Source organism: Xyrauchen texanus, chromosome 26, assembly GCF_025860055.1.
Source record: "Xyrauchen texanus isolate HMW12.3.18 chromosome 26, RBS_HiC_50CHRs, whole genome shotgun sequence".
NCBI classification, from domain to species: domain Eukaryota; kingdom Metazoa; phylum Chordata; class Actinopteri; order Cypriniformes; family Catostomidae; genus Xyrauchen; species Xyrauchen texanus.
This window is the reverse complement of record NC_068301.1, coordinates 5,277,143-5,294,478: the sequence shown is the minus strand read 5'-3', so window position 1 is coordinate 5,294,478 and position 17,336 is coordinate 5,277,143. Positions and strand designations below refer to the sequence as shown.

The following is a 17,336-nucleotide window of genomic DNA, read 5'->3' as shown; positions in this document are numbered from 1 at the left end:
TAAAGTGAACCTGATCAGCTCTTTATTAACACATATGCCCCCCTCATACACTAACACATATCAATCTAATAAAGATGAATTATAGCACCAGAGAATCAGTATATACAGGTATATTATAGATATTTTACATCACAAGCACCTGTAGTTCATTAGAATAATGTAATGCAAATTGATATAAAAAATACAGTCAATAATGGTTTAAAAATGGTTTTAAAACCTAAGTAACAAGTGGAAATGAAGTAAAAGTCCAACTATATTAGAAAATGACTTAGCAATAAGCTGATGCTCATGTCGTCAATTTTCTCTACATTGTGATGCATAACAGTGTTTGACATAGAGTCAGAATAAGGCTGGCAGCTCAGCCTCGTACTTCCAAATACCGACTATTTTTGTGCATGCTTAAAACAGTGTTTACTAGAACTATGAGTGAGCCTCAAAGAATGCAGGCATGGATAAATCGCAACATGTATCCTGTGTCAAAGTATATGACTGGCTTTTCTAGCTAGCATTGGTTTAAAGGAGATGTTTTACTAACAATCTATACAGTGAGCCTCAAAGAATATGTTAAAGTAATAAAAAAGGCATGTCATGACCTCTTTAAAGGATTAGTCCGGGTTTAATACAGGTTAAGCTCAATCGAAAGCATTTGTGGCACCACTAAATATATTTCAATGCATCCCTCGTTTGCTTTAAAAAAACAAAAAACAAAACAAAAGCAAAAATCTAGGTTACAGTGAGGTATTTTCAATGGAAGTGAATGGGGCCAAATTTAGGAGGGTTTAAAAGGCAGAAATGTGAAGCTTATAATTTTATAAAAGCACTTACATTAATCCTTGTTATAACTTGCATATTATTTTAACTGTAAGTTGTTTAAATTGTCATTTTTAGAGTCATTTAAGGGTAGTACTGTCAGTTTTTTCAATATTTTTATCATATAATTTTTATAGTTAATAGTGATTAATTACAGATTTTGAAAATGCTGAAATTTTACACCATATATACGCTTGACTTTCCTGTCAAAATACATTTATTTCCATCTTAGGGTAGAAAAAAACCCCAAAATGTAACAAAATCATGCTTTATTAAAATTTTCCAAACAAAGCCTTCTGCAGCATAAAGATAGAAATGCCCTAAAATAGCAATTCAAGTAACATTAAACATTTACCAAAGTCTAAGTGGGAGTCTGACTAATTAAAAGAACTAGTCTCCCCATAGGTTGCATATTTATTTCATGGCACATTAAATATCTTAAACTCTCATCGTCCACAATATAAATCTGTCGGTAGACTGTGGCTATCCACTTTCCTACAGCAATCGTGAAACTGCGTTCATGATTCGCATCAGGGTGTCAACGTCAGTGGTGCTTTGAACTCAACGTGAAGAGCGCTTGCAGACAAAAACGTCTCATTCTGGATTTTCGTGCTAGTTAAGACTACAAACTTCTGTTGTAATTAAAATGCCACCTGGGCTTGTTTTGTTCATCAAATATCATTAAGAGGTCCTTTCTCCATCTTTTCGTCATTGAAGCGCTGTTGTGTGTGTGTGCAGAGATTCTTTTATTTACTGAGATAATGACCTCTGCGGCAAAAACACGAATAACCAACACTCCTGGACACAAACTATTTCTTTCTATAGCTTGGTATTATTTAAAAATACACAACTTAAGTCTCGCTGTCCACATATGAGGACATACATTTTAAGGAAAAGTATTTGCTCTTTAAAAAATGTATAAATAAAATAAAATGTTTATTTATACATTTTGTTGCTTGTTTATTAGTATATTATAACTTGTTCTGAACCCAGAAAATTCCTTTAAAGGTGCTGTAACCAATTTTAGTAGTTTTGGATAGTCTTTCGAAGACCTCGCCCTTCAAAGAAATTTGGCTAATTCTGCAAACTTGAGTATGCATTTGTAAAGAGGAGCAGCGCGGGGCCGGGCTTGAACAACACACACCGGTCCCCGCTCTACGGCATTGTTTCTGAAATATGTCTGTAATTTACAGCACCTATAATGAGGATAAAAACTACAATGAACAGATCTTAAAATTATAACCTTTTGCAAAAAAAAATCTAAATAAAATGCAAATAAATGGAAAAATTCCCTTTTCTTGGATTTTGCCATTTCAATCAATCAATCAATCAATCAAGCTAACTCAAAAACTAAATGCTCAAAGGATTTTTGCAGGTATGAATCAATTCTTGACCTTCTCATTGACATTCAGACACTCGTCAGTTTAAGATCAATTGCATTTTTGTTTGCGTGATGAAGAGAGCGAGTTTGAGTCTCACTTCTTTCAATGACTTTAATTTGCTCACAATCGCAATCTGCAATATCAATCCGTCAGCATTCTGTGGGACAAATGATGGTACTGCTTGATACTAGGACTTTGTGTTCCAGGGTCATCATAATAACAACAACAACAACAAAAACAACAACAACAACATGGCCATTTGAAAGTAAAATGCAAGATATAACTGATATAAATGATATGATCAGAGACGCCATCTATGCATTGACCGCGTTTCTTGGTAATATTAATTGGACTAATAAGCTGTGCTTGAATTAAACTATTAAAAAAGGTAAACATTAAAATACTCACAGTTTCAGAAACAATATGCGTGTTAACATTATTTTAGTGATCAAATCGCTTAATAACCTTCTCTGTTTAAAGTTATAGAAAATTTTACAACTTCGTTGGCATGTAACGTGATGCCGTAAACCATAAAACCATCATGAAAACAAAAATGTCAACAACTTACAGAAGAATTAATGTAAGTGCTCATATAAAATAATAATCTTCACATTTCTGCCTTTAATCCCTCCAAAAATGGGCTCCATTCAATTTCATTATAAGTGCCTCAATGTAACTTCGATTTTTGCTTTTTTAAAAGAAAAGAAGGGACGAGTCAAAGTTATTTTGTTATGGTAATCAACATTATGCCACAAATGCTGTTGATTAAGCCCAGAATATTTCTTTATCCCATCAGTTGTAATTTTATATGAAAATCCGTCTATGCTGCAGTTACAAATAAAGGCTTTGAATTCTCTTTAAAAGTATAAAAGCGTGAAAAACTGCCTGAGGAAACAAAAGTCAATCATTGAAAAAATGAAAGTTTAATGATCTAAATGATAAAACTGCATATTATCCTCACGATTCATGTCTTATAAAAAGAGATATATCTTACAAACCATTGGCTATATTAAAAAAAAGAGCAGTTAAAAGGCACTGTATGCATTTGCCCACATTTATCAGTACCTTCAAAAAGAAATCTTGTTGAGACCAAGTAGGATATAACGCCCTGCAGTGTTTTTCCCAGCGGAACAGAGCACTTCATCAATATAACTCAAGTAGAGAATTCCCCAGGCTTGATAAACACATCCTGACTTGGTTCAGGCGTTGTTAACAATGGATCAATACCTTGATGACTGACCAAACAGCGTCAGCAAACCCATGACATCATCAAGGTAGTACATGTTTTCCTTCGTAACAGGAACCTTGCCCTGTTGAATGAAAAACCTTAACGTCTTGATTTGAAGTAAATACCCTGACTGAAAACTCCTAAATATCACCTCGACACTTTAAAAACATTATATCTACCTCAGACGGCAGGACATTTATGGGCTTTTCACACTTGAAATGGTTGACGGAGGGCCATTTTTAACCCTGGGTTATCTTGTTCAATGTTTCACACTCTTCATTCTGGGCTAGAAATTTATCCCGGGTACTCCGGTTCCTGCGATATTACACTGTACTTTTGTAAACCCTGGGTTAATGTTCTTTCTTGCATGTTTATGAGGTCAATAGCTCTGACTGGATTGTAAAAATAATATCCAGTTAATGCGTTCACTCTCCGTTTACATGCGCAGTTCTCATCAAGCGTAGTCCAGCTACAGTCTTCAGCAAGTACTCATGACACAATGCATAATCGAATGTGTCACGTGTTGCGAGTCAATGCATAACACAGAGGTCCGATTGGGGTTCGATTAAGGTGTTTACATGCTGGACAAAGCCATATTGCAATCGCATTATCTTGGTCTATTAGTCTATTAGTCCGCAAAAATCGGACTGGTACAATTTCAGTCTGACTAATGGCGAGTTTACACGATTTAAAACCTGATTTTCGCTCGCCGACAGTTTTGTTGAGATCGCAGACAAAAAATGTAAATCATAGGCAAATCAGAGCTCGCTCCCATGAGCGACGAATGCAATATGTGAACTATCAAAGACGCAATTTGAGAGAAGCGCCAATGCTTCGCTGATGTCAGCGAGTTATCTAGAATGTTAAATATCTGGACCTGTCTGCGATTCCAAATCGTGCAATGTGAAATATGTTTTGACTGAATACAACTGCAGTGTTGACCTACAGCCAATGAGAGAGCAAGAAACGGGACACGGGCAGTTTCAGTGGGAGGAGTCCTGATGTACCTGCAACAGAACATCAACTAGCATGGCTGCGGTATCAAGAAAGTCTCATTGGACCAAAGAAATGGAGGAAAAATTTGTGAATATTGGCAGGAGCACCAGTGCCTATTTGAGATTTCCTCTGAACAGTCCCACAACCGGGTGGAGAAAGAGAAGAGTTGGAGAGAAATTGTAAGCAAATAGGTCGATTTTTCAGTAGGAGCTACTTTTTCATATTGTAACCAATAAAATATATGAATAAAAACATACACATCATATTCTGAAATGCTTAACATATGATCATGTATGTTTTCGTATCTCTTATCACTTCTCGCATGTACTCATAATTTAGAGTCCTATCAGAGTCGCCGGGGATTCGTCAATAGTGAAATTTACATTTACATTTATGCATTTGGCAGACGCTTTTATCCAAAGCGACTTACAGTGCACTTATTACAGGGACAATCCCTCTGGAGCAACCTGGAGTTAAGTGCCTTGCTCAAGGGCCCAACAGTGGCATTTTGGTGGTGCTGGGGCTTGAACCAGAACCTCAGTAACCCTGAGCCTCAACCACTAAGCCACCACTGCCCCATATGTTTTGTAATGTGTTCACCCCTATTCGCCTATTCGTCGAATCACTTTGGATTTTACTTTACACTAGATGTCTGCACGGGCCTTAAAATGAAACCCGACCCGAACCAGAGACCTTTTGGCCCAACCCTAACTGGCCCGAATGATACCATCAGATTTTAAGCCCTAACCCGACCTGAAATTGCTTACCATCTAATTTCTTCTCCTAGCAAGTCCTGTTGCAATAGGCTATATTTTATGCAAGGAAATGATGTGGTGCAAATGTCAAAGACATTCATCCAGCATGTGTTTAAACAATGGGAAACAGAATAGACATGGGAAAAAACACATTCGGTGTGAACGGCCCATAACGCATCCATTTGCGCATGTCTGTGATTGAGAGCTTGTGCATGAAAAGTTCAGTAAGCCTGTTTATTTTTTTTTATTAATTACAAACCCGACCCACACCTGAAGTCCTACTTAAAAAACTGACCCGAACCAGGTCTCATCTGGCCCGGGTCATGTTGCAGACCTCTACACAATGGAACAATATCTCGTTGATTGTTTTTTTTTGGTGCCACACATGACTAGAAAAATATACACTCACAGGCCACTTTATTAGGAACACCTGTACATCTACATATTCCTGCAATTATCTAATCAACCAATCGTGTGGCTGCAGTGCAAAACATAAAATCATGCAGATACGGATTAGGAGCTTCAGTTAATGTTCACATCAACCATCAGATTTGGGAAAAAAATTTTGATATCATTGATTTGGACCTTGGCATGATTGTTGGTACCAGATGGGCTGGTTTGAGTATTTCTGTAACTGCTGATCTCCTGGGATTTTCATGCACAACAGTCTTTATAGGTTGCTCAGAATGGTGCTAGAAACAAAAAACATCCCGTGAGCAACAGTTCTGCTGACGGAAACAGCTTGTTGAGAGAGGACAACATGGAATGGCCAGACAGGTTCGAGCTGACATAAAGGCTACGGTAACTCAGATAACTGCTTTGTACAATTGTAGTGAGCACCAGGGCTGGACTGGTAATCTGGCATACCAGACAAATATCCCGGTGGGCCGACGCACTTTGGGGCCGATCAGGGGCTGACTGGCCATTGGGAGAACCGAGAAGGCCGGTGCCCAAATGCGCCGTGATAAGATAAAATGAGCCGCGCGTTATGCTTAACAGACCACAAAACGGCACCATGATATGCAGAAAAAGACAGCGCCACCCCGCCCCCAACAACTTTTAGGCCAGTTGCTATTTAAAATCCCGGGCCGATTTTTCTTCCCAGTCCAGCCCTGGTGAGCACAATAGCATCCCAGAATGCACAAATACGTTGCACATTGACAAATCGGCTACAACAGCAGAAGACCACATCAGGCACTTTATTTGGACCATAGTGTTCCTAATAAATTTCTAAGTGAGTGTATATTCATGTATGTGAACTTTTCCAAGCCTGGAAAACACAACTTCAAAACGTCTCGATGTGTTTCTGTTAGTCTTTCTTTGGTAGTCTAATGCTATACAACTCAGCATAAGATTTTTTTACCATATTGTTTCCCACTTTATACATTATTCATCATAAAGCGATGCTAACTGTGCGGTGGAGCAGGGCTTCGTAACCCAGGGTTAAAAACACTATCACCCTTTCAAAATTACAAATGTGAAACATCGCCTAACCCTAGGGTTGAAAGTGGCCAAAACCTGGTGTTAAAAATTACGCTAACCCAAGGTTTAGCACAGTGTGAAAAACCTATTAGAAACAAACACACACACACGCACACACTCACACATCCCTCAGACACTCCAGACTGGAGTTTTCTTGATCTTAAGAGAAGATATTCTTGGCTTAATGAATGTCCAAGTTCATAATTAGCTGCTAGACCAGGACAGTAATAAGTGCATTAAGTCCCCTTGACATTTTTAGTGTGAGGTCTTGAGGCCAGGCTGGCATAGTATGCACACTGGGAGGGGTCACACTGGCCTGGCGGGCCCGATGGCCCAGGCTGACCGTGAGGGCCAGGATGACCAGGCTCTCCCTGAGCTCCCGCAGATCCAGGAAGACCATCTTTTCCATAACCTGGCATTCCTGCAGGACCTGTCACACAAGTATCAGCTCAGCAGATGTTTTTATGCCCACTTCCACAATTACACAAATGAGTGAATCTCACAAACTAATGTCAAATTGACAATCAAAATCAACAGGATAAATTATAAGAAATTACAATTTGCATAGATTTTTATACTGGCATTATTTATGACAATTTAGCACAATTACCCCCCGCCAAAAAAATGACATTACTGTAAGGCACTAGGGCTGGGACAACGCAAAAAATACGTCGACGCAAAATATGCGCGTCGATTCGTCGGATCCAAAACAAAGATGGCGGCGCCGGCGAGTAGTAGTAACACGAGTGGCTCCTCAGACTATCAGAAGTGCAAGGCGGCATGCACTCGTTCCTCTAAAGTATGGGAATTCTTTAATTTAAAAGGAAACAATTCCGTGATATGTCGTCTTTGCAAAATGGAGATGGCCTTCCATTTTAGCACCACGGCAATGCACCAGCATCTGAAGCCACCCGGTTGCAGCTGCAGATGACAGAGCACCGTAACTTTTTTTTCAACTCCCCACTTTGCACTCGATGTTGGAGTAAGCTATAATACGTTGTCGACACCTAAAGTTTTCGCTTATAGCTATTAATAATGCGCTTATAGCTATGAATGAATGTCGTGAAAAATACATCGAGGACACTGATAACGCGCTGACAGACAGGACCAAGCAGGTAACATTTAATAAAATCTCAACTTTCAAATTTGGTCATTCAAAGAAAATTAAACCATAAATAGGCCTACTATTTTGTGGCTCTTTAATGTGTCGTGACAGATTGCCTCAGTTAAAGCTGCTCGTGAACCGATCATCTTTTCCTTGGTTAATTTATAGCATCAAATAGGCTAAACATGAATGTAGCCTACATCAGAAGGACTGTCGTTTTATCCGCGGAAAGATGTCAGTACAGTAGCCTACAATCCATTATTCAAATTCAAATCCACCGACGTTAATCTTCTCTCTCCTGACTACTTTGTCGGACAAAAATGGCCTATTATGATTGATTGATCAGATCGCCAGTCAATCAAACTCCCGGCAAATGTTTTTTTTTTTTACATTTTATACACCCCCACCCTCGATGAAACCGGTATTACCGGTGTTGTCACAAGTCGACTAATCGAATCGAAATCGGATCGGACTGAAAAAATGAATCGTTAAATTAATCGATGCATCGAAAAAATAAATCGCTAGATTAATCGTTTAAAAAATAATCGTTTATCCCAGCCCTATAAGGCACAAAAATGTAATTCTCATTAATGTAAAACAAAAATAAATATAAAAAATATAAATATTTATAAATATTTCTGAACTGCAAAATAATCATATTATCATTACTAAAATGCTAAAAAAATTGTACTGTAATGTGAAAAAATTAATTAACTATTACAGCATAAATTGCTGTAATATAAAAATAATGTATCCATATTATTGTACTGCAAAAAAACTTTTCTTAATTTCAAATGTACATATTTTGAGTAACACAAGTAAAACTGAGTGTAAAAAGCTCTTTTAGGACTAAAGAGTCTTACCAATGGGACCAGTTGGACCAGGTTCTCCTCTCTGTCCAACACCGTCCTCTCCCTTTTCACCTCTTGCTCCACGTTCACCTAAAAATATTGAGGTGGTTTATAAGACGCAAAACCTCAAACAACCATTCAGTGGTGTATCATCTGTGGGAAACAGATCTCTTTCCTCTTGAAATCTGACAAAGGAACACCAATGAAGTACCTTTAGGACCCATAGGGCCTCTGGGTCCCTCTGCTCCGTTTTGTCCAGGTATCCCAGGCTCTCCAGGCAAGCCTTGTCGGCCAGGGGATCCTTCTTTACCTGGTGAACCAGGTGGCCCGGGACGTCCAGCTGGGCTCTTGATATGAGCGGGCTGCATTTGAGCCATGAAGTATGCCAACTTTGCTATGTTTAAGAAAACCAATGAAACGTTTACAGAATATGAAACCCTCTATACACACTACTATTTAACAGCTACTTACCAATTTAACTAACCAATTTAACATGTGGTTTCAGACAGAAGGTCTTAAAAGAATAGTACACAAAAATGGTGCATACCCTCAGTCACGATTCACTTTCATTGTATGGATAAAATGTGCAATTAACGTGAATGGTGAAGTAAAATTTGTGCATTGCATGAATCTCACCATCTAATTGTTTCGCTAGTTCCTCTTGAATGAGCCGCCGCATTTGTTCCATTGATGGCGTCTCGCCCTTAAAAGACATGCTGAAATTACCTCATAATCTTCATTACATCATCAAAATACACTGCTTAACATTCAAAAATGAATGTATACTCACTCTGATTCCCGGGAGACCCGACTGTCCTGGCTGACCAGGGGATCCAGCGGGACCCACTTCCCCAGGGGGTCCTGCCATACCCATCATCCCTGTGTGACCCTTCCTTCCTGGAGTCCCAGGTTGACCTGGCATGCCTGGATCTCCAGTGGGTCCTTTGTCTCCCTTAATTCCATTATCACCCTGCAGAAATGAGCAACAAAATAATATAAGTTTAGATTTGATTCGAGAGGTAAATATAATTCCAGATAGATAGATGACACAGACAGATAGATTACAGACAGACAGACAGATTACAGACAGACAGATAGATGGATTACAGACAGACAGACAGATTACAGACACAGACAGATAGATGGATTACAGACAGACAGATAACAGACAGACAGATAGATTACAGACAGACAGACAGATTACAGACACAGACAGATGGATTACAGACAGATTACAGACACAGACAGATAGATGGATTACAGACAGACAGATAACAGACAGACAGACAGACAGACAGATTACAGACACAGACAGATGGATTACAGACACAGACAGATAGATGGATTACAGACAGATGGATTACAGACAGACAGATAGAGAGATTACAGACAAACAGACAGATTACAGACAGACAGATATGTATATTTCAGACAGAAAGATTACAGACAGACAGATAGATTATAGACAGACAGACAGACAGATAGCTTACAGACAGACAGATTACAGACAGGCAGATTACAGACAGGCAGATAAACAGACAGACAGATAGATTACAGAGAGATTACAGACAGACAGATTACAGACAGACAGACATATAGATTACAGACAGACAGATTACAGACAGACAGATAGATTACAGACAGACAGACAGATTACAGACAGACAGACAGACAGACAGACAGACAGACAGATAGATAGATAGATAGATAGATAGATAGATAGATAGATAGATAGATAGATAGATAGATAGATAGATAGATAGTGAATATGGGTAAAGTGACAAATGACATTTAAACTGTAAATTCTCTCATAATTTACTATCATATCATACCAGATGTGTATAACTTTCTTTCTTCTGCAGAACACAAATGAAGATTTTTAGAAGAATATTTCAGCTATGTAGGTCAGTACAATGTAAGTGAATGGTGACCAGAACTTTAAAGCCCCAAATAGCACATAAAGGCAGCATAAAAGTAATGCATAAGACTCCAGTGGTTTAACCCATATCTTCAGAAGTGATATGATAGGTGTGGTTGAGAAACAGATCAAGTCCTTTTTTACTGTAAATCTTGACATCAGCAGTCTCCTTGGCAATCATGATTTCAAGCTTGCACTCTGCAAACTCTACTAGTAAGTGTAATCGAGCTTGAAATAATAATCACTCCTGTAGACTGCAAGATGTAAAGTGAAAAAGGAGTTATATTTTGGTCTGTTCTCACCCACAATTGATTAGACTACTTCAGAAGACATGGATTAAATCACACATGGATTACTTTTATGCTGCCTTTATGTGTTTTTTGGAGCTTTTTTTGGAGATATTCTTCTAATATCTTTGTGTTCAGCAGAAGAAAGTCATACATATGTGGAATGGCCTCAAGGTGAGTAAATGATGAGAAAATATACATTTTGGGGGTTTTAAATTGGTGCTTTTATTTGGGATGTGTGGCAGAGCTCATTTCATGACCACCGGTGGGAAAAGCAATGCTAAAGAAAATGAGAAAACAAAATTGAGGTGTAATGCTTGTAAATGTTACATTATGATTTATTATGTAAAAGTGTATAAGAAAATATACAAATGTATTCCATTCCTCTGTCCCACACAAGGTATAATGTTAGGTTGTGTGTGTTTGGATCATAATTAAAAGTGTCAACAAAAGTGTCATTTCCAAAAGTGTCCCACTTTGCCCATATATGATCACCATAGTATATCAAAAACTAAAATGAATTTGAGAATTTGAGTTAGTTTTGGAGTTATGAAAAAATTTGTTTAGTTTCTGTTTTTTCCCAATAATTTCAGGTTTTATTTTTATTTTAGATAACAAAAATGTTTTTATTTAGTTTGCTTCAGTTTTCATTAACTATTATAACAATGATCCATACAGATAGACAGACAGACAGATAACCTTGTCTCCTTTGTGTCCTCTGTCTCCTGGTTTTCCTGGCATACCCTAATGACAGAAACAAAGTTAGTCCAAAAAACAAAACAAAACAACAACCAAAAAGAGTTGAACAGGAGTATAATTTTAAACCACATTTAAGAACCATCACTTACTTGTTTGCCCTCCGGGCCAATTGGACCATGTGGACCCTGAGGTGAAAAAGAAGAGTGTTAATATCTTACAGTACGTCTAACAGTAATCATGATTTAATGCTTAGACAGGCAGATGGCTAACAGCACATCATATTCACTTAAGACTGACTGATGGTATCTGCTGGGGAATTACAAGCTTGTTTGTAAGATAGATAGAGTGAACGAACAGATATACCACCTTGAATTTTAACATGGATAAGCGGACAGTCCTGAGACACAAGCATTGATATTCCCATTAGAACTGCACAAACATCTCCACTCACCGATGGTCCTTTTGGGCCTAGAAAACCGGGTAATCCTGGGCTCCCCGCCTCACCTTTGTGTCCCGGCTGACCCTGAGACATGTTAAAACAAAGAACTGATTATCACATGCAACATAGAACTCTGGGAGATTCATTTACTGCATACAACTGCTTACACAACACAAACTTGGGGAAATGGGGAAGCTTAGTTTGTAACTCAAGTGTAAAGTAAGGGTTAAACTACAGTCATGGTAAATTGTCTGCACTAATATAGCACTTTTTTAACCTTAGCGGTATTCAAAGCGCTTTGCACTGTGTCCCACTCACTCACTCACTCACTCACTCACTCACTCACTCACACAAGGCGGCAGAGCCTGCCATTGGGAGCAACTTGGGGTGTCTTGCCCAAGGACACTTCGGCATGTGGAGTCATGTGGGCTGGGAATCAAACCACCAACCCTGCGATTGGCAGCCGACCCACTCTACCACCTGAGCCACAGCTGCCCCATGATAAGCCAATCATGCTTATGCAGCTTTACTACATTAAAGTTTTCAGAACACTTCGATTTTCTATATGGCACCAACATAATGAGAATCTCACTGAGGGTGACAGCACAAAATAAGAAGACATAAAATGCCAGACCGGATAGATCTAAATCTAGATCTCTGGATCCTGATCAAAATGGTCACCCCCACGGTGAAGCACTTCTACAAAACTAACCAGATTTCCCTGAACTCCAGGCTTGCCTTGTGCTCCTGGCTCTCCTGGTTGACCCTACAAAACACAGTTACAGAATAATCACACAAGTGTTTTTTGATTTAGGATTTCACTGGTTCCTCAAAGGTGCCTCACCGATTCTCCTCTTGGCCCCCTCATGCCTTCTGGCCCCGGTGGTCCTGTGTTACCCTGAGTGAACACAAAAAACTATTAAAACTCAACTGCGCACAATCCCCATCTTTACCTCTAACATGAAGAGTTGGACTTCATGATTGTGGAGGATGTTGAGTTCTGACTCACATCTTTCCCAGGTGGACCTTCACGTCCAGAAGATCCCTGCTTCCCTTCTTCGCCCTAACATGACAAGACAGCATTTGTAAACAGATTACATGATGTTTCTGCATTAATTAGTAGGATGAGCTTCAAAACATGTATTTCTAGTTAACTGATTACCTTTGACCCTGGTTCTCCTGGTTCCCCTCTATGACCTTTGAAACCCTAGAAAAGAATAACAAGAAATAAATGTGAAAATTTTGGCCCTTACAAAAAAGTGTGATGGTACCAGAGTAGAGTGATGACATCACTCACAGGCATTCCTCTGAGTCCATCTCTGCCTGGTGCTCCGTTCTCACCCTGCTTGCCCTGTGAGAAGAAAAAATTATAATCTAATAATAATGACTATATAATAAAAATAGCCCTAACCATAATATTATAGCTATACATATATATATATAATAATAATAAATATATATAATATAATATAATATTATTATTTTTATTATTATTATTATTTTCTCTGAATAACTTATTCATAGTGTTAGGATGTTAGCAGGTGATTACTGATCACTTTATTTATTGATTATTGATAAATTCATTCTGAACATTAGGCTCATACCGGCTCTCCTGGTTCTCCTGCTCTTCCGTCCTTTCCAGGTTTACCCATCATGCCCTTCAGCATGGGACATTTTAGAGCACAGGAAGCATACATTTTAAAATCAACATATTCTTTCTTATTAAATATATATATATATTTTTAATATATATAATTTTATAAACGATAGAAGGTTTATTTACATACCATTAAACCTGGTAGACCCGGAGGTCCCTGGATTCCCTTCAGCCCTTCTTTACCCTGGTAGCGAAAAAAAGATATTAGCAGTGTATATAGTTCCATATACCCATTATAAATTTCTTATAACACTGGGTAAATTTATTACTCACATTTTTTAAAACATGGAAATTATATTAATCCTTAAATGCATGGCTGTTTCACCAAACATGATTACATGCTCAGGTCTTTAGAGACCCGGCATGTATATCTATAGAATACAATATATTCTGATATCTTATTTTTCATATATCAAAGAGATGATGCAACACATCTAGAACAGGATTAATTACTTCATGAGATGCAACTGGCTGTCAAACACATATTGAGCAATACAGGACACATAATCAACACATAAGCCACACATATGTATTTTCTCAGGCACGTTTTGAGTCTAAACAGTTGCGCAACTTACGTACACCTAAATGACAATAGTCACCTGATACTGTTCATGTGTTACACTTGCTATAGTTTATTTCCATGTCGTTTCTTCATCAGATAGCAATGCCAAATGTAAAGCAAGTCAATCACTGTAACAACAGCACCACCTTGAGTAAGAAATAGCAGGTATAAAATGTATGTGCACACGCACATTGAATACTGATATTTCACCATTGCCACACATGGTAGTTATTTGTATAAATGTGGTACTTGATTGTCTTGTAATAAACAAAGAAATAAATAGCATGTGATAGCAAACTTATATAGATATGAAATAATAATAAATACATGATTTATAGAAATCAAAAAAAAAAAACTTTTGCTAATTTTTTGTTGTTGTTTTTATTTTTTATAGATGAGGTACAGGGGGTGGAATAAGGTCATGGGTCACTAAAGAACCTAGGTACCGTATGCATTAAAGGGTTAAATAGTTTTCCAACACAATATCACAATTAGGTGAACTTGGGTGTGAATTTGCCCTTTTTTGCCACATACCAGGATGCTAACTTCAAAAATGAAACACTAGCAATTCATTGTGTGATATTTTTTAAATGTTCCTTTCTCTTGTCAAAATGTTTCAAACAAATCCTGTATTATTGGGAATATTGTTTTGATTAGTAATCAGTCCACAGGTTATTTCTATGTCTTCAATATCACATTCAATCCAGATATATCTTTTGTAATATTCTTTTAACTAACAAAAACCAGTTCCTTAATGACATCATCCTCAAGAAAGTGACATCAATTGTGGTGGAAATACAAAAAGCACAAACATCAGTAAGTATTAGCAATGAATTTGATGAATTGACCTGATCATATTATTAAAGTATGGTCTAACATTTATAGAAATACTTCCTTACATTACACAACCACATATTTGTTTTTGTTTTTTTAGTGTAAGTAACAGATTTTAAAAGGTTTTGCATCATTGCATGACCCAGTCTGGCTATTAGTCATCAACAAGAAACTGAATTAAATAATACAATTAAGAGTTGACAAACTGCAGTCTTGCAGTCTGGCCGACACGAACATCATAAAATCAGAGAGAGCAAATTATAGCCTTAATCTTGTCTGTTTTCTAACCTTTTCTCCAGGACTTCCTGGTGGCCCAATAGGCCCTGGATTTCCATCATTACCCTATAAATACAGCAAAAAAGTAAAGCTTTAGACAAGATGCCTGAAATGTTCTTTTGAAAGTGATTTTTGTAAATACTCACAGGTTGACCCATGGCTCCCGCTGCCCCTGGATATCCAGGAGGTCCTGGGGGCCCCTGTGATAATAGAAATAAACAGAAATAGGCAAAATTTGGATAAATACATAAGGCACAATGCAAAGTTTGTAACAGGGAATTGAATACATAGTGTGCATTTGATATATGTGCTGGAATAGTAACATTATCCTTGTATTTATGCTATTGGTTGATTGTACCTTTTCGCCTTTCTCTCCTGCTGTACCTGGAGGTCCTCTGTCACCTTTGACGCCCTGAAACAGACACATAATCAAACATTATCAGGCACAAACACCTGTCAGATGGACAGTATAGAGGTTAGGTAGTGATGCAATTCTACCATATGACATGCATGAGTATTTTGTCCATATAGCTTGATTTATGAGTGTTTGCGTTTGTGTGTGTGTATATCTTGTACAGTCTAACCTTAGTACCATCACCACCAGGTGGCCCTGCAGGTCCTACTGGTCCAGATGGACCCTTTGAGAACAAACCAGAAAAAAGTCATAAAATAGAATACAAACAGGTATGAGGGTCAAAAAGTGTACAGCTGTCTACTTATTGACTGTGATTTTTAAATGAAGTGGTCTTTTGATCTGCCACTCCAGGTATTCCTCAATTAAGGTGTCTTTGACCATATAAACTGACTTTTTAAACATTAAATTTGTTATAAGTTATAAGAGAATTTGCATCAGTACATCTAGAATGTATATGTGGAAGTGGGTCATAAGTATATGAACCAAATGAGTTTACTATTGTGTTCAATGCATTTAGCACTCGTATTACTAGTTGTAATACATTGATTGTTTTCAGTTTTCATTTGTCGTGTAATTATATGTTAAATAAATACCATGTTCATATTTATGCGTAGTATACAAGTATAGAAAGCTGTCTTTCAGCTGATGCTTTTATCCAAAATGCATGATATTGTACCAATAAAAGGGACAGTCCTCATGGTGCAACCGGTGGTTCACAGCAAGGGCACAATGGTAATAGCTTTGTTAACACTTCTTAGTGTGTTTGAACCTGCACGTTCTTTGAATATTACTCACCACTTTGTACAAATATAGCTTAATTGAGTAACATAGTGCCCTACAGCAATACAGAGTATTTAAGATTGTCTTTATTCAAGTTTATAGCTAATGCTCTTTTCAAAAATATTTTATCCTAGTCTATTGTACTGTTTCTATTGTACATCTATTTGTATGTGTTTGTGTGGGTAGAGTTTTAAATTTTACCACCAAACATGGAAATTGCCCATATTTCTGTAATACACCCTTTTTTTGTATTACCCAAAAGCCCTGCTTCATTTCCAATGTTGAGTAAAACTCTATACAAACTCTAAACTCTATACTCTATTTAATATATATATATATATATATATATATATACACACACATACAGGTGAAACTCGAAACATTATAATATCGTGCAAAAGTTCATTCATTTCAGTAATTCAACTTAAATGGTGAAACTAATATATTATATAGACTCATTACAAGCAAAGTAAGATATTTCAAGCCTTTATTTGATATAATTTTGATGATTATGGCTTACAGCTTATGAAAACCCCAAATTCAGAATCTCAGAAAATTTGAATATTACATGAAATCAATAAAAGAAAAGGATTTTAAATACAGAAATGTCGGCCCTCTGAAAAGTATAATCATGCATATGTACTCAGTACTTGGTTTGGGCCCCTTTGCATTAATTACTGCCTCAATGCGGCGTGGCATGGATGCTATCAGCCTGTGGCACTGCTGAGGTGTTATGGAAGACCAAGATGCTTCAATAGCGGCCTTCAGCTCTTCTGCATTGTTTGGTCTCATGTCTCTCATCTTTCTCTTGGCAATGCCCCATAGATTCTCTATGGGGTTCAGGTCAAGCAAGTTTGCTG

General features: G+C 37.6%; 1 protein-coding gene across 1 annotated transcript in view; it reads right to left on the bottom strand.

Moving 5' to 3' along the window:
* Positions 1 to 550: 550 nt before the first annotated feature.
* LOC127619549 (collagen alpha-1(XXII) chain-like) overlaps positions 551 to 17,336 on the bottom strand; it is an 88,074-nt gene continuing 71,288 nt past the window's right edge. The window contains 19 exon segments of the mRNA XM_052092405.1: positions 551 to 7,083; positions 8,622 to 8,699; positions 8,821 to 9,003; positions 9,246 to 9,312; positions 9,400 to 9,579; positions 11,514 to 11,558; positions 11,663 to 11,698; positions 11,965 to 12,036; positions 12,665 to 12,718; positions 12,797 to 12,850; positions 12,962 to 13,015; positions 13,115 to 13,159; positions 13,250 to 13,303; positions 13,557 to 13,610; positions 13,740 to 13,793; positions 15,294 to 15,347; positions 15,428 to 15,481; positions 15,640 to 15,693; positions 15,866 to 15,919. Of these exon segments, the coding sequence (XP_051948365.1) occupies positions 6,890 to 7,083; positions 8,622 to 8,699; positions 8,821 to 9,003; positions 9,246 to 9,312; positions 9,400 to 9,579; positions 11,514 to 11,558; positions 11,663 to 11,698; positions 11,965 to 12,036; positions 12,665 to 12,718; positions 12,797 to 12,850; positions 12,962 to 13,015; positions 13,115 to 13,159; positions 13,250 to 13,303; positions 13,557 to 13,610; positions 13,740 to 13,793; positions 15,294 to 15,347; positions 15,428 to 15,481; positions 15,640 to 15,693; positions 15,866 to 15,919 (1,440 nt within the window). The 3' untranslated portion in view covers positions 551 to 6,889.